At 37.8% G+C, this 22,646-nt stretch overlaps 1 protein-coding gene across 4 annotated transcripts in view; it reads right to left on the bottom strand.

Moving 5' to 3' along the window:
• Positions 1-22,646, bottom strand: part of Cwc22 (CWC22 spliceosome associated protein homolog) — a 46,927-nt gene that overhangs the window by 14,350 nt on the left and 9,931 nt on the right. The window contains exons 3-13 of one of the 4 annotated variants that reach the window (XM_028762893.1): positions 19,201-19,268; positions 17,952-18,062; positions 15,507-15,746; positions 13,488-13,616; positions 10,793-10,961; positions 10,466-10,519; positions 7,788-7,923; positions 7,362-7,568; positions 7,213-7,275; positions 3,498-3,605; positions 2,286-2,367 (exon numbers count right to left, since the gene is read on the bottom strand). In XM_028762893.1, the coding sequence (XP_028618726.1) occupies positions 2,286-2,367; positions 3,498-3,605; positions 7,213-7,275; positions 7,362-7,568; positions 7,788-7,923; positions 10,466-10,519; positions 10,793-10,961; positions 13,488-13,616; positions 15,507-15,746; positions 17,952-18,062; positions 19,201-19,268 (1,367 nt within the window). The other 3 variants (XM_028762894.1, XM_028762896.1, XM_028762895.1) reach the window with 3 other exon arrangements.

Here is a 22,646-nt window from a genome sequence, read left to right as displayed (position 1 = left end):
ACACACACACACACACACACACACACACACACACACACACACACACACACGAGGGCAGGGATCTGTAATCCGACCTCCCTTCAGGGTAGGCAAGCAGTGCTGCCATGTAGTGTCCTGTCTTGAGCTGGCTGCCTGTTTTCAGTTAAGACAGAGGAGACACAGCTCTGCATGGTCTACTTGTCTTCTCCAAGCTGACATGCATCAGACCATTTCCTATATTCTTAACAAGTTATGATCAACTCCATTTTCAAGGAAGGCACAAAGCAGACATTTGATCATGTATTTTAGTTACTGATCACTTATTGTTCCCTTTACTGTTTTCCAATAAACAAAGACCTTGGCTCATGTTTCCAAAAGGCTTTCTGCAAAGAGTTTACTCATGTTTCTGTGAATCTAATAAAATTCAATGCTCAGTTCCACTGCTTAAAAAAAAAAAAAAAGAAGTTAATCTACTTCTGCTTTTGGTGAGCAATGACAGCACTTCACTGTCTAGATATTTGAAAGAGTATTTTTTATGAGATTTCATCACCAAAGACTCTCATTTCTAAGTTCTCCATAGTGTATCTACCGATCACTTGTACTTTTCTTGTAATGTGTGGGTTTCTAAGTCTAGCAACCACTGTCACAGATAACTGCACGGCTCGGTAAAACAGTCATGTAGGAACGACAAGAGCTGTAAGCACAACTGTCCTGTCCAGCAGGGCATTAAACAGGGGTCTGGGGAGGTCACCTGGAAGAGGAGATGGGGGAAAACAGGCAAACGCAAGAAATGACGATCTGTCTATAGTCTGATCAGATCGCAATTTTGACTTTTTCACACAGGGTTTATATACACAAAAAAGGCAGGATGTGAGGAAGGGGATGAAGCAAGAGTGTGGGTATTCAGGGGGAGTACAGATATCTTCCAGAACAGCATATCAGCTGGATGAAGGATTAGGGGACATGTCACTATGACTCTATAATTTACTTGTCCTTATCTAAGTTGGTACTATCCACCAAGGTTACCTATCTACAAGGTCTATGGCTATTTAGCCTGGCAATTTTCCACCAAAGCTGCTTGTTTACAATAGCTTCTAGGCATCTGTTTCAGTGTTTTACCACAGAGATCCAAGACTTTGTGTTAGCAGGCATGCATGTTAGGTCTATTTAGGCCTTCAGTGTATAAGCAGGGCTGCCCCTGACACACAACAACAATGAAGAGCAACTGTGCAATAGTGGCTGCCATTTGTGTCTTGGTGCTTTTGATTTTGGTAATTTCTGTGAATGAGAGATTAGCAAAGGTAAGGCAACTTAAACAAGGGTTTCTTCTAGACAGTTAAACAGAGCTGTATTGAACCTCTTCCCAGTCAGTGCTGACAGCAGCATTAGAATGATATGCTTCTGATGATGAACACTGGATGTCTGAAAAGGACAGCAAGGATGGCAAACTAAAAGCATTCTCAACTTCTGGCTGTACAGACAAACTAGTAGTTTCTTCATGTGAAAGACAAAGATATAGGTCAAGATAAACAAAACATCTTTCTAATCAGTATTTTGCTGTTTAGTATACATCTATTTGAAGGTTTCAGACAATGAAAACAAGATGGCTCCTACTTATGATTCATTATTGCTATGACATCATCATGCTCAATGAAAACCCACAGAACCTATCAACAACCAAAACCAAGAAAACAGCCTGTGTGAAATGTAAATCAATAGGCTGATTCATATGCAAAATAACAGATGAACTAAGCATCTACTGATCTTGTGCATTTCTGTTCAAATCAAACACATAGGCTTCAAAGGAAAGAAATTTATTTTCATGATATCCTGGTATTTCTTAATACTACTTCTAAGAGTCTTCAAAACCTTCGAAGTGTAACTCCCAATCCCATTTCTATCCACCTGCCTCTGCAGAGCAATAATGCTTCTCAACTTAGAACCCTGAGGATTAAAAACCACATCAGAAAAAGAAACATTAAATTTTTATTAACATTCGAATACTGTGATAGCTTTTAATATAAAGTTGGTTATTTTAAAGTTTTAACTACAGGGAATGACCACTAAAAAGAAAACAGCATCTATTCAGGTAAAGAAATTTTAAGTAAGTAAAGACACATTACTTTCTAAACACAGAACAGATGTGCTGAGACCTCTGAGCTTGGGTACAGGACAGGGTGAAGTGTGGGTATGTTGAAATGATGTCTAATTTTCTGTCATCAGACTCTAAACTGTATCACTGATCCTGCTTACCCATCTTTTACCCAAAATAAAAATAAAAGATCAACTGAGCTATAGAATCTTACCTTGACTGTATAGCAAGATATATCGTACGGCGAAACGAGACAAGGTTGATCTCTGTTTTGTCATGAATTGTTACCTTTTGTCCTGAAATAAGTTAAATATAACAATTAGAAAAATACAAGTTTATTCTATGATCAAATTCAATAATTTCAACACTGTTTGTAGATCAGTATCTGTAGGATTAATGGAGTCACTCTGGGTCTTCTGCCATATCATTTTGTTGGATCAGAGTCCACAACCACACCAAAAAATTATGTTTGTGTCTATATTACAAACTCATTTAGAGATCACAGAAGGTGTTGTTTGGATGCTGATACTTTGTAGAATATTATTTCTAGAGTCATAAGCAATTTTGATTAAGCAGATGACCTAGATGGACTGAAATTCAGTTTAACAGAACAATGGGTTTTGGCAGGTTGGCTCTGTCCAATGTGTGTAATATGTCAAAATCTGTCAATTGACATAAGGAAACTTTTCTTATACATAATTATTAGTATTTTAAACAGTATTCCCAGATAAAACAAAGAAATTCTAAAGGGAAATGTGTTATATAGAGATTTAGGTGACTTATTAAAGATAATAGTGGAGAAATCCAATCTATTTTTTTAATAAAATGTTACAGGACAACAATTTAACTATAAGACATATATTATCCTAAAAAAAAAGATATACTTTTAATATTTCCAGATGTATAATTCATGTAAAGCCTGACTTATGTGTGGTGCTATACTACTGATATTCAACCAAATAAAGGTTGAGCTTGTTTTTCTGTGAAATGATGTAATGATGTAATCAGAACTGAAGAGGAAGAACATGAACCTATTTCTGTACAAATGTAGTTGTTGGCCTCCCTACTCATTTTGCCAAAAGAACAGCAAATATCTAGTCATTCACATCTGTCACACACTTGCCAAGGTTACATAAATCACACACCCTCAACATGAATGTACCTTTAGAACTGAAGGTCTAAAATATCAAATTAAACTTATGTTGTTAGAAAAAACTGAATGTCCTTATTTAATACTTTAGGGACTGGTATCCTACTGTGGGGGACAGTCTTCTGTCCAAGAAGGTCCTGAAAAGTATCCCTTGTCTTCTCCCACTGAACACCAGGGCATCCTTCACAATCCATTCTCAGTGAAAGGAAAAAGCCATTCTAGAGTAGTACCTCAGAATTCACGTTATCCTAGAGTGTTTACAAAGCCATACTTTACCTCCTTCATCTTCTTCTCCTTCTTCTTCCTCCTCTTCCTCCTCCTCATCTTCACTACTTCCAGCTTCTTGTTCTGTGTTCGAATCACTGTCTCCTTCATCAAGGATTTCTACAAATCAAAGTAAATTTAAAAAGAAAAAAATTAATGAGCTAGATACATGTACCTTATTCTGAGAAGTTAATCTCATTTCACTGAATCTAATTTTAATTGTTTACCTGCCAATAAACATAATCGCACAAGCCTCAGGCTATAGCAAGGAAACAATTAGAATCATCTGATGTTAACAAGTTATGCCATTCTTTGCAAAATAAAATGTGCTCATGGAAACAAGGGAATGAAAGAAGACAGAAAAGGCACATGATGCTTCTGAGTAGGTAAGAGCACCAGGAAAAAACTAGAGCTTGCAGCTAGCATTTCAAAGTTAAAATGCTATCTTCAGAGAGAGGGTAGTCTATGATGAAAGCTTAAGCCACAGGTATGCAGAGTTAAGAGTGAACATGGAACGATACAGGAGGGGAATCAGTATCATTCTGTATTCACTTTAAATAGAATGAAAAATGTAAATTTAAACATAATTGTTAAATTGCATATTACAGTCAATCAAGTTTTTTTATCCGTAAAACTAAAACAATTTTAAACATCTTAAACAAAATTGGTAAAACCATCACTTTATTACTTCTTAAATAAACTGTCTATTTAGATCTAAACGAACGTATATGAAAGATCACCTAAGAGCATCTACTACACCAATAGTGTAAATGACATAGACCACAACTATGGTCAGTGGTCTGTTAGTGCTCACCAACACTGCACTTTCTCATTTATTATAACCACTGAAGTCTTAGTAGAAAGTTTTAACTCACTTTTAGAGACTTCTAATTTCTATTTTGCAAAGCAGTGTAAACCAGGAGTCAGCGTTAGCAGGGAATATCATGCTGCAGGAACAATCATTTATTAAGACTGTAGAGCTTCTATTTAGCCCGTATCTGACAAATCTTAAAACCATTTCTCGCACATGCAACTCCAAGAAACACTCCAGTGTCTAGCTGATTATGCAACAGAGCACAGACTTTGAAAAGAAGAAACTATTTAGTATTCAGAAGTAGGAAGGCAGGCACTCCTGCTGTTTTCCCAAATGCTGAAAAACCTAATACACAAGTACACCTGGGTCACTCAGAGGTGCTAATTACCAAAGCTGTGCTCACTTCCTGCTGGGGTCATTTTTTATGCCAGTTCTAGGGGAATATTTTACTAAAGATGAAGGTCAAATGAACTGTCTGATAGTTTACAGCACTCTCTCCTTTAAAATCAGCTTCCCAAAATTCTGTTGGCACTGGCAACTGGATTTCACCAGATGAATAAAACACGGTTTCAGCGAAGAGTCTACGACTCCCTAGGGGAACCCGAAATCTGTCAGGCTGCCTATGAGGTCAACAATACTTTCCTAATAATTCTAAGGTATTAGATGCTCTCTCACTGAATTGCTATCTACAAAAACAGACAAGAGCAATGGGGGTTAAAATTACTGCAATCTAAGCACAAATCAAAACACCAAAATGGACTGGGAATCAATGCTGCTTTCTGCCACACTTGCAGAAGAAAAAAAAAGCCCATTTATTTAAATTATAAATACCCTAGATGAAGATGTAAAATAGAAATTTTATTACATCTCATCCTTAAACAACAATGTAGCACTTATATTACAGAGAGATGGACAGTGTAGTGTGCCCTAAAGGACAAAGCTGGGGTAACTGCCTGAGTTTAAGATAAAGTAGCAACCTTTTTTTACTTTTATTTGAAAAAAATGGCCAATGTCATCCATATATGTTGTTAGGTATTCTGCAAGCATTTTCAAATGCAACAAAATGACACTCTCAATTTAAAAACAGCAACAAATAGCATTTGCCACCATGATACAGTTTAAGCTTGTAAGAGTAAATCTAATTTTTACAAAGTATCTATTTATCCTTCAATAGCATCCCAACACTGGGACACACTCTTCTGATGAGACAGGTGGCAACACTGACAAATGTGAGTTTAGATACTGTCCTTAACACATTATCTTGATTTTGAGGATGTTTATGTTAGAGTGTGCGCGTGTACGCACACAAACACACATCATCCACATCATCATCATCATCATCACCATCACAGTGAAACAAGGATGTTCCAAATGACTAATATGTTGCAAAAATGAGTCATGGCTTAATGATCTACTGGAAGTGACACATATGCCAAAGATTTTTCACATTTAACTTAGTCTGAAAATTCACTGACACCATTTAAGATTTCAAATGAAATCAATTTTTAAGAAACCACTAGCAGTTAAAGACTGTCATTGTATCAGGAGAAATAACACACTTATCTGCACAGGCTATCACAATACTCCTCTTTGTAACTACAGTTTCTAAATGAAAGCAGAGAAGGAGCTGCAGTCGACAGAACACAGGACAGACTACTCATCTCCTATAGGCAAGGGACTGCACAGTACATAAAATACATTACATTCTCAGTAAGTTCCTTTGCTTAAATATCATTTTCATAAAATGTTTCTTATGGTAATATATACCATTTTATTACTTTTAAATGAGTTAATATGTAAATATTCAAAAATATATATAAATATATATATGTGTGTGTGTGTGTGTGTGTGTGTGTGTGTGTGTGTATGCGTGTATGAATATAAACCGAAGCTCTACGGAGTCTAGTTTTAAAGAGTATTAAGGGATCTCAAAACCACAGAACTTGAGAACTGCTATAATAAAAAAGCATAATCCATGTACTGGCCAACTGCCTAGATCCTAATGAGATTCTCAAGTGTAAACTAGAAAAAAATTATAACAGATAGCCAGGAGAGAAGAAGGCGCCATTTAGGGAAACTATAGGGAAAAGAAGTCAGAAAGCAAAGAAAGAAGAATGGCTTAAGAAACAAAAGCAACAGAAAGCTTTTAAGAATGTGAATCAAAGAAGAGAAACCTGTCTGTGATAGCAGAATTTTAGCACACTAAAATTCTGTAGAGAAACAGAAGACTTTCTGAAGCTTTCTAACTATAACTAAAGCAGAGAATGGAATGATGGAGCTCAATGATTCTGTGCAGCCGCTTCCAGAGGAGTAAGCTGTTCTCAAGTAAAACCACAACCCAGAGTAAATAAGCAAAGCCATAACCATCACAAGCATACCTGGACAACATTATCAAAGAGGAATAGCCACGCCTGGGAAGATACTGATAACAGCTACCAGTGTTATCTATCAAACATAACGTTCCAGATCATCTAGCTAGTAATGGCAAAGACAGAACACACCAAAAGCCTGTCTCAAATTACAGCTTACAGCACACTACTGATATCTAAATAATAACCAGCTTGACAGGCAAGAAAGTATGACACTTGCAATAGAGAACAGCACTCAGCTGTGTATCGGCTTTGTGGCACTGTAGATATAGAAAAAAAGCCTAACAAAAGCTCCTGGTAATCTATGAGTACCTCCTAAGAAGTGGGAAACATAAAGAAAAGCAAAGGGGCAAAGAATTACAGCATTCAGAATGAATTTCTTGTAGGAGCAAACAGTACAGAGTCACACACGAGGAAGCAAAGGACAGGCTTCACTGGGGCTGAGCTTCTGTCTGGGGAGAGTCAGTGGCTATTAATATTCCTTTCAATTTAATGGATCTGCATTATTTCTACTGATTCAAGCTATTTGTCAAATCTTACGTACCTTTTTTAATAGCCTTGTATTTCTCCTCATTTTCTGTAAAATTGGGATCCATCTTGAAGACATCTTAAAAAATAAGTAAGAAGTTAGGTGTTTATTTCCTGCATTGACATGTTGGTGTCCCACTATTGCTTCCCACACCCTAGGCTTACTAAGAACATCCTCTGTATTGTAGTCATCCTCCAAGGGGAGCATATGTGTAAACTGATCATCCTCTTCCACTAAATCAAGTCCATCTAAAATAACAGGGTGGTCCTTGAATCCGTCTTTCCGTACAGCAAACATCACTTCAATCATGTACTGAACTCTTTTGTCGATCTCAGACTCATGCAGAATGTTTCGCAAGCGTTCAAAGATTGCTGAAGTTAAAAGAAAGGAAAAAACAATAAAAAACATCACTCTAACACCAGAATACGAATTGGTAAGAATACACAGCCAGGCACGATGGTACATGCCTTTAATCCCAGCATTCAGGGGTCAGAAGGAGGCAGATCTCTTGTGAGTTTGAGGCCAGCCTGTTCTACACAGAGAAACCCCATGGGAGATGAAAAAGAATATACAAACCAATATACTCTTACCATTGATTCCCCTTGGTGACACCTGGGTTAATTTGAGACCACATTCCTTGAGGAAGCCAATAGCTACTTCAACACTGTCATCTGTTGGTCTCTCTAGCAGCAAAGTGAGCATCTCCAGGCACAGAACCTCATGTGCCTTAAGAGAATGCAGACATAGGGAAAAGACAAAATAGTTTTACATTATTAACCTACTACTGACAAGCTTCTAAACACAAATTAGTGTTCTACAACGATCATAATGCACATATTGGTTTTCTATAAATTTCATCATGTAAATATTAAAATGTATAGATAATTTCTTTAATTCACTACATTGAACAGAAAGAAGTATCTGGTATATATCTACAAGTAGACTCATTTTCATTTATGTATAAGAAGAGGAAGTTGGATGCTTTGGGACTGAAGTTACAGATAGTTTTGAGTGCTGGGAATAGAACTCAGAAAAGCCAGTGCTCTAAGCCACTGAGCCATCTCTCCCACTCCAGTTCTTTATTTGATACCCTTTATATGATGGCAATGATTTATATCTGTTCTGCAAATAGGTCTAAAGCTATACAAAAAATATACCAAAAAATATTTTAAAGATTATTGATGCTGAATTGTGAATATTTCCTGTTTATTTATTTATTTCACTTTTGGATGGCAGTACTAGGACGTAGTCCAGGGCCTCATGCATGCCAGTAAAGCACACTACCACTGAGCTACAGTCCTAACCTAGTTCCTTTTGATAAATCAAACTATTTACCTGGTCCATATTTTAAAATTAACACATAAAAATTGCCTTGTAGAGTGAGAGTGAAGTTTTACTAAGAGGGTGCGGTGAGAGGATGAACCATAGCTTACTGTGTCACCCATAGACCTTTATAAGCAAGATACTCAGAGAGCAATCTAAACCTGAATCTAGAGAATATCTTTACACTGTATGAAATTAGAAACATACTAATTTTTGAGGGGGGTATACAGGGAGGAATGGAGTTAGTCATACATCATTGTAAGAAAATCTTTACATCTAATTGAGAAGGGAAAGGGGTTAGTATTTTAACTGTTTGGTGGTAATGACAAAAATCTCTAGTAAACTAGTAAAATTTTAAAACCAGAAATATACATCTGCTGTTGCAGAAAGGTTATCTGTTTCCTTGCTCTTAAGTAACCAATTATTATAATCACATGACAACTAATTAAGTTAAAATATAAAAGATTTCCAAGAGCAGACACTGGAAAGAACTAAACTTTAGTGTTATAGAAAATAAGATCAAGTACATTAAAATCTTTCCACATACATGAACATTACAGTAAGAATGATGGTACACATGGTCTTTGACCATGAACACGAACAGTTTCATTTTCAAGGCTGAGTAGAAGGCACTACACTCCACAGAATAGTGGATGAATACAAAAATTTAAATCAAACAAAAGGACATTATATGCACTCAAAACAGATCAAAATTACTCAACCTACTGTATTTCACAAATATGTATCTGTAGGCAAAGTTTATGATGGGCTCAGGAGCACTTAGTATAAAGAAGATGACGATGAAATAAAGCTACATGGATTTTAAAAATGTCAATTATTTAACCTCTACTTCATAAGGTGGGCCTAAATATAAATGACTACAACACTAAGGTGAATTTTTCTTTATGTCAAATTTGTACACAGTGATTACCACTTTCAATTAAGTTTAATGTAGTTTTTGTTGCATGTGCACATAATCAGGGCTGAGCAAAACCTAACAAAATTATATAAAAATGAATCTACCCCAATTTTTTCTCTCTAAACATTAATAAAATGGAACCACTATAAAAATTCTCTATATGCTATATTTAGGGAATGCATAGGTAACTTTAAAATAAATTAACAGGGGCTGAAGATACAGCTTAGTTGGCAGAATGCTTGCCCAGCATGCAGGAATCCCTGAGATTAATCCTCAATACTGCATAAACTGGACACAGTGGCACATGGCTATAATCCAAACACTTAGAACGAAGAGGCAGGAGGATCAGAATTTCAAGGTCATCCTTGACGTCACAGTAGCTTATAGCCACCCTGAAGATAGAGGGAGGGGGGAAGACCTAAACAAACAAAACCCACTTTGCTCATGAGATGAGGTAAGGGATGAACAGTGGGGCCTAAACAATGTATTCACATGCTGGCTCCTGTGTTAGGCTGAGCACTGCAGTTGGAGCCATGCAACAGGGCGCATACCCATGGAGAAGTCAATACAACATTTAGTAAGAAACAAAAACTCTGAACAAGTGAATAAACAAAAACCGAAAAGATATGCATGACTACTGATGCACTCGTTACCACCGTTTAATGATTTATTTTTTTCTTTATGTGCATTAGTATTTTGCCTGTGTGTATATCTGTATAAGGAGGTTGGATTCCTTGGAATTGGAGTTACAGCCAGTTGTAAACTACCATGTAGGTGCTGGGAATTGAACGCAAGTCCTCTGAAAGAGCAGCCAGTGCTCTTAAGTGGCTCAGTGAGCACACACAGTATTGAGCTGCATCAGTCTAACAAAATACCTTATAACACACAGATTTTCTCTATACAGAATATCAGATGCATTTAAAGCACAAGTGAAATCTCACCCAAGATGATCAAACTGGGGAAATGGCATCAAGACCATGGTCTTAGGCCACTGAGTTTGATCAGGCTTTAAGAATAATTACTTACCACGTTTTGGTTGATAAGATGTGCCACAAATTTTGAAGCAGTCAGGCAAAGTTGCTGAAAAATCAAAGTAAAGACAGTTAACCCATCAACTATCATCAGTTTTCCTGTATCAATAAAATCGATAGTAGATTACCAAGCTCTTTAAAAGGGAACATATGGAATTGTTTTCATCCAGGAATAGTGACATGAAGTAGCTATGAAAGCTGAAATATACCGGCAGCCATCTTAACAGCCAGAGGCTGTGTAACAGAATGAGCAGGCTACACTGAAGCCAGCGCGCTTACTTTTATTCATGTAACAGTCTACTTACAAGCCACTCACACACACCTTATCATTCCTTCGATAGCCTTTCCGAAAATTAAGAATTAGTCTCTTGAGGATCAATTCTCCAATCTGTGGGAATTTTGAGTTGATTATTGCCACCAAAGCTGCATAAACATGAGTGAAGATTGGTGACGCACTCTGTGCTTGCAGGACAGATCTGGACAGCAATCCTCTATTCAAAACATAGCAAAAGTCAACAGTCAAACAAGCAACTCAGAAAAATACGTAAAAGCAAGAAAAACTATTTTCTAATCATGAATAATAAAAGCCTATTTAGAATTAAATCTTAATTATGTTTCCTAGGAAAAGGTAATCAATTTCAAAAAAATGCTTTTATGAAAATAAAATTGTGCTTTGTTTTGTAAAATAAAATGAGGATTTTTTTTCAAAAATTTCTCTCTAAATAAAGTTAGTGTTTTTCTATTCACATTTCATCTAACCAGACTTAAAGGACTGGGGCAGGGAAAAACATGATCAAAATATACTGTATGAAAAAAATTTTAAATAAACCAAAACCAAAAAATAGTGGCGTAAAACCAAAGTTGCTTGGGGTGTATAAAATTTACACAGCATAAAGTCCATCACTTATATACACTAACTGTTCTGGGACACAGCTCTAAGCTGTCTCCTGTTGGTGTAGGTTTAGAAGAACAAAGGTAAGACATGGGTGACCTAAGATGAAGTGACAGACAACACAGTGGTGGAAGCCCCAGGAACAGTCGCTCACTCGTTATGTGCATGAGATGTACAGCAAGCTATATTATTCCAAACAATAGAGACAATTCCTGAGCTGCAAGAAGAGAGAAGGAAGTGAACCTAGGTTAAGACAGAAGCAAGCCCGGCCACTTGTCTATGCCTGCCTGGCCTATTTTCCAGGTGAAGGGAACAGAGCTCTACTAGCTCCAAAGGACAGTGGGAGGCTCTTGGCCAATCTTCTGTTTCCCAACAACACGCCTCCCTGAGTCCTATTTTTCAATGATTACAATCAAGGTGATGTGAAATCACACAAGGAGATAGCACTCAGATTTAGAACTAAGAGATATGTGATACTTATTTCTATTTCTTTAATCTTTAAAGCAAGAAAAAAAACACATATTATTAGAATTCAAATAAGAATTGATGATTCCCTTCATTTTTCGTCAAATTTCCTGTCCATCTTCCCCAGCCATCTCTCCTTCTCACTCTGCTTTAATTAGAATGTGAACTGGAATAGAGGACAAAATAACAAACCTAAAGGTGACACTATCTCAGCAGTGAGACCGGAAACTCATGTATGCTGTTTGTCATGCTACCCAAATTCAATGTAATACCCACCAAAATTCTAGCAGCATTTTTCAGAAGAAAAAAAGCTCTTAAAATTAGTATATAATATAAAAAATAAAAATAGCCAAAGTCTTCAGGAAAAAAAGAAAAAGCAAGAGGCACCTTTTTCTTGATTTAAAACCTATTACTACACAAAGCCACAAAATCAAACAGCATGGTACTGCCACAAACTTAATAGAAACCAACAGAACAAAACACCTAGAGATAAATTAATACATTTTAATTTAATTGTATTTTGACATAAAGGCAGTGTGTTCCAAAGTGGTAGGAAAGCCAGATGGCAACACGCAGAAGAATAAAAGCATACTTTAATCTTATGCAAAACACACAAAGTAACCTAAACTGATTAATAAACAGAATCTGTAGAACTTGTAGGAGAGAAGCTCCATGATATTTGCTTGAATTGATAAAATTTAAAATAGAACTTCCAAACCACAAGTAACCCAAGAAAACTTGACAAATGAGACTGCATTGATCTAAAAGGCTTATGCACAGTGCTAGAAACCATCAATGAAGTCAAGAGACATATACAAAATGAGAGAAAGGATCTGCAAGCCATTTATCTGGTAAGGAACTAATATCCAAAATATTTGCCAAAAGTAATAAAACATACAACCAAGTTTTGAAAATCAACAAAACATCTAAATGGACATTTCAAGAAAATACAGACGGGCTGTCATGAAACATCACATCAGACGAATACAAAGTAAAGCCACATGATGTATCATCCTGCATAATGGTTGCCATAGAATAACCAAAGGTGAGTATTCCCAAGGAGGCAGAGAACTGGGAACACACATGGACTGTAAACAGGAATGCACAGCAATGCAGCCAGGAGGGAAAACACTAAGTCTCTGAGCTACACAGCATAGCCCGACAGCATTACCCACAAGAGCCAAATGGAGCGCCATGCCAATGACAGACAATGGAATGCCATTCACACAATGGGATGCATTCGGCATTAAAGAAATCCTCACACTTGTGACAACACAGAATGTATATATTAAAAAGTATCACACTGTTAATAAAAAATTTATAAAGATTTTATGTCAATTTAAAAAAATCAAAATTATTTGAAATAGCATATTTTAATAATTATTATGCCTCATGGATTTAAATTATTGGAGACATTTAGTTAATGTCTATGCAAAACTATGGCATGATAGCAAATCTCAAAAAGCATTGGTTTATTAACCTTGAACAATATGGTTTAAGTTACTTAATAGCCTACATTTTAAAAGAACTCCATTTCAAATAAACATTCACAAATATCTTTAAAATGAAGTAACATAACAAATCAACGCTTATTGTTCACAGAGACATTATGTTTCTTTAAAAAAGTTACTATGAAATATACAAGGTAATGGTTACTTACCTCCCTCTGACAATGTTCTCTTGGAGGAGCTCTTGGATAATAATACTTATATTAGAGATGTTGACCTTGTTGATGAGACCATTGATGGATTTCTTCAGAGCCTCCCAGCTCATCCTCTGGTATGCTAAGCTAAAAATTACCAAAAGAAGGGAAAGTCACATGGGACCTTGGATCTGACACACTGTCTGAGCATCTGAAAGCCCTTCTGTTAATGCCGTTACCCTGGAGTTGCACAGCTGAAAGCTACACAGCTGTGCTGCTTTTAACTTACATTTGGGCATTTTAGCTTCACTTGGATTTTTTTTTTACACTTAACTTGATAATGCCCAAGGTCTTTTAAAGTTCTTTAAAAATCTATGATTTTTGTAATTATTGCTCTGTAGGAAATCAGAGCCTTTTCCTCTATATGTTTCCTTTGAAGTCTAGTGAAATTAGTAAGCTTCCTGGAATGCATATAATACAAAAGGTTACAACAGATCCTGAGATAGTTGTTAAAGCACAAAAAAAGAACAGGCTTGATACAGTGTGCTCTGAGCATCTTCAGACAGAAAATAACAGGAAGTGGTAGGAAGCCAAGTATCAATCTGAATTCCAAGTAACATGGCCATAGTACGCACTATCTATAACATACTATTTGGGACTGTATTCTCTAGTTACACTTCCAGTACAAAGAAATGCTAAAATTTAGTTAGGGATTAATAAAAATAAAATGCAGTTTTTCCAACCCAGATTCTAGAGCCAACTGCCTGAATTTCATGTACGGACCTACAGAAGGCTGGTGTAACACAGCCCTGCAGAAAGCAGCAGTGAGGTCAGTGCTGCTGAGTACTAGGTCACTGATACCTAACCATTAGGTCATTGCTTAGAACTGCTCGTAAACAATGAGGATGAGAGGCAGACTAACAGACTGACTTGCAATTGATACTTTGTTGTTGCTTCAAAATTCTCTATCGACCAAACTCTTTGCCTCTTATTGCCCACACTATGACAAAGGTGACCCAATGTCTCACTCCAAACACTTTGGTAAGTCCCTGTCTCTAGAGAAGCAGATCTGTGACTCAGTAACTAACCCAGCCAGTAAGATACTGCTCGTGCATAATGACAACTGTCTAGGAAACTGGAAGACATTAAGCACAGTGACTTTTCCTAACTCAGGAGCTTCACTCCACGAAAAAAAACCTACAGACTTGCATTTTCTACTTGTACCTTCTGTCCATGGACAGACCTCCACTATGTATGAATTTTCTCCTAGAACTGTTTCAGTTTGCATATGTTGTTAACTCTCCCCTGCCTACTGTACCGAAGATGCAATAATTCAATTAATAATGCTTTTCTTTCACAATTGAAAAAAGCACTTTGTACTGGATTGGGAAAAAACTTCATACTGACTCTTCCCTGCTGCCTTTGTGAACAAAATACCTAGGCGACGAAGCTGGCACCGATGGCGGTCATCTCTCACACTCGCCTGTGTTACATTTCAAACATCACCGGCAAGTTCTGACACACACACAGGAACACCAAGTCCCGACTTTGATCTCCAAGTCTACGTAAAAAATGCCTGGCAGAGTGCAGCACGCTGATAATAGAGAAGAGACAGGCTGCATCCCTGCGGCTTGCTGGCCCGCCAACCTGACCCACTTGGCAAGTTTCAGACCACTGAGAGACCCGGTCTCAAAAAGAAAAGAAATGAAAATGGACAGTGCCTCACAGCTATCCTCTGGCTTCCAAACATAACTACAAGTATGTGTGGAGACACAAATATGTAGGAGTGCATATGTGTGCACACGCGCGCGCGCACACACACACACACAAACACACACAGAAACATGAGAAAAGTTATGAGCTAAAATCACAACAAGCAGTATACAGTTTCTGCAATAAGAAAGACAAGAGGCCTATAATTTGTGGTCTCTATCATGGTAAACTAAGTACACTCTTAACAACCAAAGCTAATTACATTACTCTATTCCTTGTTCAGTGGGGCTATCTTTGCTTTGGAGATATAGTACATCAACTTACCTGTTTTTATCTGTAATCTGTTCCTGCATCATCCTGAGCTTTGCAGGAGGAATATATGCTCCCCCAGTGCGGGTGAGCAGCGGATCCAGCTCATCCTTCTTCTTCTTCGATGCAGGTTCTTCCTGAGTAGAACTCTGGGTCACTCCTCGGTCTGGGCTCCTTCTTTCGGGGGATGGGGATTTCCGGGACCGTTTACGATGATCTGCGTCTCTTTCTCTGCGTTTTTCTCGGTCCCTACTTCTATAAAGTGGAGTGGGAAGGTGGGGAGGAAACACACGATCATTCTTACCATGGAGTGCACAGAGAATGAATGAGATGTGAGAGACGAAGGGTTCAGAATGGTGAAGCAATGCTCACAGGGAAGATAACTTACGCCAGGGCTAAGGCTTTAAGTAGGCTTTACCATGAATGCAAGCTGGCTAGGGAGAACGGCACTCCTTACCTAAGAGGGCCACATGGCGCAAAACTGAGCAGGGGCATCAAGACCAGGTGACACCATCAAGAAACAGTAAAGAATCTAGTATGGCAGCAGTAGCTGAATCAAACTGCACTCAAAAAGCCAACTAATACCTGTTAAAATGTTTACACTAGAGATGATGGAAAATGTAGTTTCTAAGTAGGCAAAAGTGTGGCATGAAAATGAAGACAAAGTGGTTTGTGGTATATCTGGTAAATTGCATAGAGAAGAAATAAGAGTTTATTTTTATAATGTTACATTTAAATGTGTAAATGCATTAATAAAAGCCTAAGGGTTGAAACTGTCACTTGAAAGAATTACTGTTTTTATCGGAAGTTTCAGGGCCTCTGGTTATTAAGATGCTGTAGAAAGAACTATTTTCTAGTTACAGTTACTCTTTCCTTTAATATATGTGTTTATCTTCTCTTTAACACCTTTTAAAACTCTGCTTTTTATTTTCTCTAAAAACATAAGGAACTTAGAAAATATTTTGCTCTTTTCTCAGAAAAGAGTTTGTTCACTTAACTTTTAAAAAATACAACTATCATGAAAATATTTAGCCGGGCGGTGGTGGCGCACGCCTTTAATCCCAGCACTTGGGAGGCAGAGGCAGGTGGATTTCTGAGTTCGAGGCCAGCCTGGTCTCCAGAGTGAGTTCCAGGACAGCCAGGACTATAGAGAGAAACCCTGTCTCGAAAAAAACCAAAAAAAAAAAAAAAAAAAAGAAGGAAAATATTTAACCCCCAACTAGTCAGCAAGAGGGCTGGTGCAAACTGGCTGATCTACTGCATGCGACACGCTCCGTGGGAGCAGCTCTGGCAGAAGTGGCCAACACTCACTGAGTGCTGAGAGAACTGGAATGCCCCAGCTGATGCAGTCACTTCTCCACAGAGGCTTCCCTGCATCGCTGTGCAGACGCAACCCAGACAGAAACATTTATGAAATATTTTTCAACTCTTCACTTTTTAAAAAAGCTTTATTTATTTCTTTTATGTACGTGAGTACACTTATGAATGTGAGTTAAGAGCAGCCAGTGCTCTGAACTGCTGAGCCATCTCTCCAGCCCTCAACTTTATATCAACAGTAAAGCCTAGTCTGCTTGCTTCACAGTATGACTGAGGGCCTCATGACACTATATTCCTACACTGGACCAAACGTAAGGAGTTGTACTGAAGTAACACAGGCAGGGGTTACATGGAGTCAAAATTAAGATCAAGATGTAGTATCAATTATCAACCAGAAAATTGTTGGCTGGAGGAACAGAGTAGCCAAGTTTTCCAAGACTCAAATAAAAGTAATTTATTTAGGGGGGAAAAAACCCTACAAATTAAAATTTTCATTCTCAGTATTCCTCTGCCACACTATAGAAAAAGATGATTACAGAAAAAGATAACTATCTGACAACATCCCCTTTCCCTTAGTGTAGCTCCTAAGTGAAATCATTGGATGCAATTCATGCTGCAGTACAACATGGGACAACATCATGGTCAAGGTCAGTCAGATCTGGGCTTGACACTGTTATGTTTCAAAAACACAAATTACTAAGCATTTTTAGACCCGAGTTTCTTCGGTTATAAAACAGGCAGAATCTAGTGTATTTATCTGTTGTCTTAAGAGTTAATTCACATGAAGCCCTTCTTAGAAGCCTGGCCCCTAAAAGCATGCAATCAGCACTAGCAGCTTGCTTTAATCTTAGTTTCCATTATACAAAGTAAAGACAATTTGGGCTGGGGATGTAACTTACTCAGCAGAGTAATTCACAAAGCCCAGGTTTAGATCCCCAGCACCACACACATTGGGCATGACAGTGCATGCTGTAATCCCAGAGCTCAGAAGGTAGAAGTTGGAGAATCAGAGCTCAAGGTCATTCTCGGCCATTTCAGTTCAAGATCAGCCCAGGATGTGTTAGGCCCAGTCTCCAAGAGAAAGCTACTCAAGTACTATATAAAGGAATGTTACTTTTCTGCAGTTAAGATGCCAACACTTACCGTGATTCCATGCTGTCATCGTAAGAGTATCCTCTTCTAGATCGCTCATAGTCTGACCGGCTGTAATCAGAGTAGTCCCTATCCCGGGGGGACCGTTCTTGTTCTGTATATCTAACACAGAAGAAAACCCGAGCTGTACTTTGAAGACAACTCTGTTATACCTGGAAAGTCCAAACAGCTTTACAAACTGTATGACATCCTAGTGAACTATTATTTTAACTAATGGCTCACTGTCCTGGCACTTATCCAGAGTCTGAATTACAGAAGCTCCCAGCATGAGCACAGCAAAACAACTCCTAGAATGAACCAGATTTACTCATCCTCCTGATTTACACTGCCCTTGGTAAAGGGATAAATCTAGAAATGATACATGATAGGCAGAAAGAGGATATTTTACAAATACCTTCTTATAGCTATACTGAGTAAATGAGAACAATATCAGTAACTGTTATTCTATTTAACTCTACTCTAAACATTATAACCATTAGATATTATTCTGAAAATTGTAGTACTGAAAACACTGAACAACAAGGATGGACCCATTAATCTATTGTTTGGTGCTTAAAACTCAATAAAATCAGAGAACATTAAGGGAAGTTATATAACTTACATGGTACTATAACTTGTGTTTCACATACATATCTACAATTACCTTGCACTTGTGTATGTCTGGGATTGGCACAAAGTAGGTGACTGGTAAGGGTGGTAGTGGTCACAAACCAAGGTCCTAAAGGAAAGGTCCTGGGAGATATACGGCAGGACGGAATAGGACTAAAGTGCACAAGGCATAGGGTGACTCCCCTTAGGATTATTTTAGTGACCCTCACGGAATAAATGATATGGCCGTAGTACTGGTACTATTTTTAGATTTCTTATTTCAATATAATTACGCTATAATATAAATAAAAATTTAATATAAAAGGCTGTATGAATATATAACAAGCTATAATAGCAAAAGCAGTACTTCAATGTCCACCCTAAAATTAAGAATCAAAGAATCTTGGTGGTGGCACAGGACATTAATCTCAGCACTCAGGAGGCAGAGGCAGGCAAATCTCTAGGTTCACAACCAGCCTAGTCTACAGAGCAAGTTCCAGGACAGGCAGAGTTACACAGGAACTCTGCCTTGAAAAACAAAACAAAAACAGCAAACAAATAAACAAACAACAAAAAGCCAACAACCAAACCAAACAACAAAAAAAAACATACAAACAATTTGATGGACATATGAAATTCATAGGAGAGGTACCTGTCTTCTGGGGACGAGCTCCGATGGTATGAACTGTGACTCTCCCTTCTGTCGTGACCAGAGGACTGCTTCCAAAGAGTGTTAAAAAAAAAAAAAAAAAAAAGGAGGAATGTGTCAAGATTGGTTATGTTAGAATATGTACACAATGATATGTATCTAAGCAAATCAACAGTACTTTACAAATCACTTACAATTTTTCTTTGCGACCTAGACAGCTATATGTTCACTGAAATATATCAGGCCCTATCTCAAAAAATTGATTTTATTTATATATATATTAGATTTCACCAAGAAACACAATAGGGGGCTGAGGAGATGATTAAAGGCATAGAAATATTGATCGTGCATGTCTGACAGCCTGAGCTCAATTCTTAGGACCCATATAAAAAACTGGAAGCAGTAGGTGGTACCATCTGTAGTTCTGCACTCCTATGCTTTGTGGGAGGTGGAGATTTAAGTGGCCAGAAGTTCCTATGTGCAGCACAGTAGCAGAAGTTACAAGAGATCCTGCCTCAAAACAGGAGGCATCTCCCTTCCTCCATCTTCCTCAAACACAACCAACAAATCTTAAAACATAAATAAATACAATGAAGCAGAATTGTTTAGTATGTATGATACAGGCTTTTATAAAACTTTATACCAAAACCCTAACCCCAGCACTGAAGTTATAACTGACTGAAGAGCATCTGCTCATTTTGCCCTAGGACTCCACACCCCAGAAACTTCCCACACCCCAAAACATTCTAAGTCAAATATACACAAGATTTACTAAATTCAACAGTTAATATAAAATATGATTATTTACTGATTATTTATCATGAAAATTTATCACAATTTTCTCTGTGTAGTCATTCAGAGGGACACAAAATACAAGAAAGAACAGAGGAATTGAAGATCTTCACACTAGTTGTTTATTGTAGAGATTTTATACAGATTTGTGTATTGACCATATTAGCCTATATATGTGAGAGAGAAAAAAAGAGTCAGACACAGGGGAGACAGATAACATTACAATTATCCTATCCACATTTTCTTTTATAAGAGAGGCAATTATTTTGACTACATTAGGAAGACAACCTCAATTCTGTGCTAATGATTTTTAACACATCTCCGCAACATCTGCTGTGAACAAGAGGGAGAAGCCAAAAACACAGAAGTCGTGAATCAGAAGGATTATGTAAATACAATCAAGTAACAAATGACTGGCACATTGCAGTACTGTTAATATGAGATCTTCATTAGGGAACAATCACTGTGGCCCACAGCTCTCAATGGTGATGGTTTGCATGCAGTTTGGGTGGGGACAGAAGGTCACTAAATTAAAAAGTATTTGTAAGTATAATCCTTGTCACAGCTTTAGATTAAATCAAAACAACTCACTTATTAATAAAGTAATGCAGTCAAAATTACTTTAAAAATTCTTCAAATTTGTTAGTAAAATTGTGATGCTGTTTAGTCACTCAGTGTAATGACTTATGAGAGCAGAACGGCGAGGGCATGGAGCAAGGGCCTGAGTCCAGTGGCTCTGAGCACCTCTAGTAGGTCCAGAGAAGTCCCTGGAGAGGGTAGAGAGAATGGCTCCTGACACATTAGTGAATTGCTAAAGGCTAATTCAAATGAAAGATGGAGGCAGAGTGAGAATACAGCTGGCCACTGAGTCTGAAGGACATGCCAACTAAAGCCACCTACTTCTTGCTTGGTGTGGTGCCACTGAGACCCATAAGGACCACAAGGGAGACCACTGAAAAGACCGTAGGAAGATTATGGTAAGGGTTACACATTTCTCTCCCTTTAGAGGTTTTGGTCTAAAGATGAATGCTTGCATAAGGCTCAAAGACAGTTCTCACAAGTCTCCTTTCTCCTGCTGACGCTGACTTTTACCATTCTGTCAACTACCTAACTGAGCCCTAGATAAATTAACTGTAGACTAATGAACACAAATTCAAAAGCAGATTTTGGACCAACATAGGAAAGACTCTACTGACAGGCTTAGTGAGCCCCTGCCAATGGAAACAAGTCACAAGAGGCTGACTGTCTACTGAGCACACAGGCCAGAGGTTCTCACACCCTGGAGAATGGAAAAAGACGAGAGAAACAGTTTTGACAGCACATGCTATGTACAGGCCAAGGAGCTCAGTCTACTTTTCTCTTCAAAGAAGTTTAGGGGTACAGAGCTAGTGGAATAGTTGAAGGGATATGTGCATATATTTGTAATTAAATAAAACTATAGCTTTCCTTTCACTGACTCCATGGCCCAGTAAACAATACACTGGCTTATCAACCTCACAAGAGAAAGAAGTTCAATGGTTGGCTGACTTTCCAAGACCACTCAGGCAGACTCCTTGTTACTGCTCTGATCTCACATTCTACAACTCTCCGACATCTGTTGCAGTCACACTGGACTCTATGCACTTCCTGTTCCCACTTTCTGAAGACTTCTCCCCTCTGAATATCTACACATTTAACTCTCTTGCTTCTAAGAAGTCTCTCCTCAAATGACTGACGACCATCCTTCACAATAGGCCCTGTACTTACCCCCATTACAAGCTGTAACACACCAGTCCCCCTTACTCTATTACTTTTCTCCACAGCTCAAAGCTTACAGGTAATATTCTAATATACTACATAGCTTCTTTATTATCAAGTGTATGGTTACTTTGTTTCCTCATATCCGAAAGTAAATATAATGGTAAAGAAATTTTGTTCACTACTTGTTAATAAGTACTTAGAAGTCACTGCAACTTATAATTCACTCTTCATTTGTTCAATAAACAAACATCTAAAGTAAAGTACAACATGAAAGCCCACTTCCACATATGAAGTGACTGGACAAGCATGGAAGAGCCTACACTGAAGGAAGGAACTATGCCTTGTACATCACTCAGGAAAGCACACTCCATGAGAATGATGTTATCATTGCTAACAGTATTTGTTATTCCTTTTTTTACATGTACATATTAAATGATTCATGTAGAATCTCATGTAATTACATATATCTCATGTATGCAATTACATATGTATATAAGTAATATACATATGTATATACACAATGTGCTAGCTAGTTATGTCAACTTGATACACAAACTGGAGTTATATGAAAGGAGGGAACCTCAATTGAGAATATGCCTCTAACATACAATCTGGCTATAGGACATTTTGTTAATTAGTGATTGATGGGTGGTGCCATCCCAGGGCTGGTGGCCCTGGATTCTATAAGAAAGCAGGCTGAGCAAACCAGTAAGCAGTGCCTCTCCATGGCCTCTGCATCAGCTCCTGCCTCCAGGTTCCTGTCTGTCCTGACTTGCTTTGATGATGAACAGTGCTGTGGATATATATGGAAGCTGAATAAACTCTTTCCTCCCCAAGTTGCTTTTCAGTCATGGTGTTTTGTCACAGCATACACACACACACACACACACACACACACACACACACACACACACACA

The sequence above is a fragment of the Grammomys surdaster genome, unplaced genomic scaffold, assembly GCF_004785775.1.
Source record: "Grammomys surdaster isolate TR1022 unplaced genomic scaffold, NIH_TR_1.0 136, whole genome shotgun sequence".
Taxonomy (NCBI): Eukaryota; Metazoa; Chordata; class Mammalia; order Rodentia; family Muridae; genus Grammomys; species Grammomys surdaster.
The sequence above is the reverse complement of the archived record's forward strand: the minus strand, read 5'-3'. Positions and strand labels throughout refer to the sequence as shown.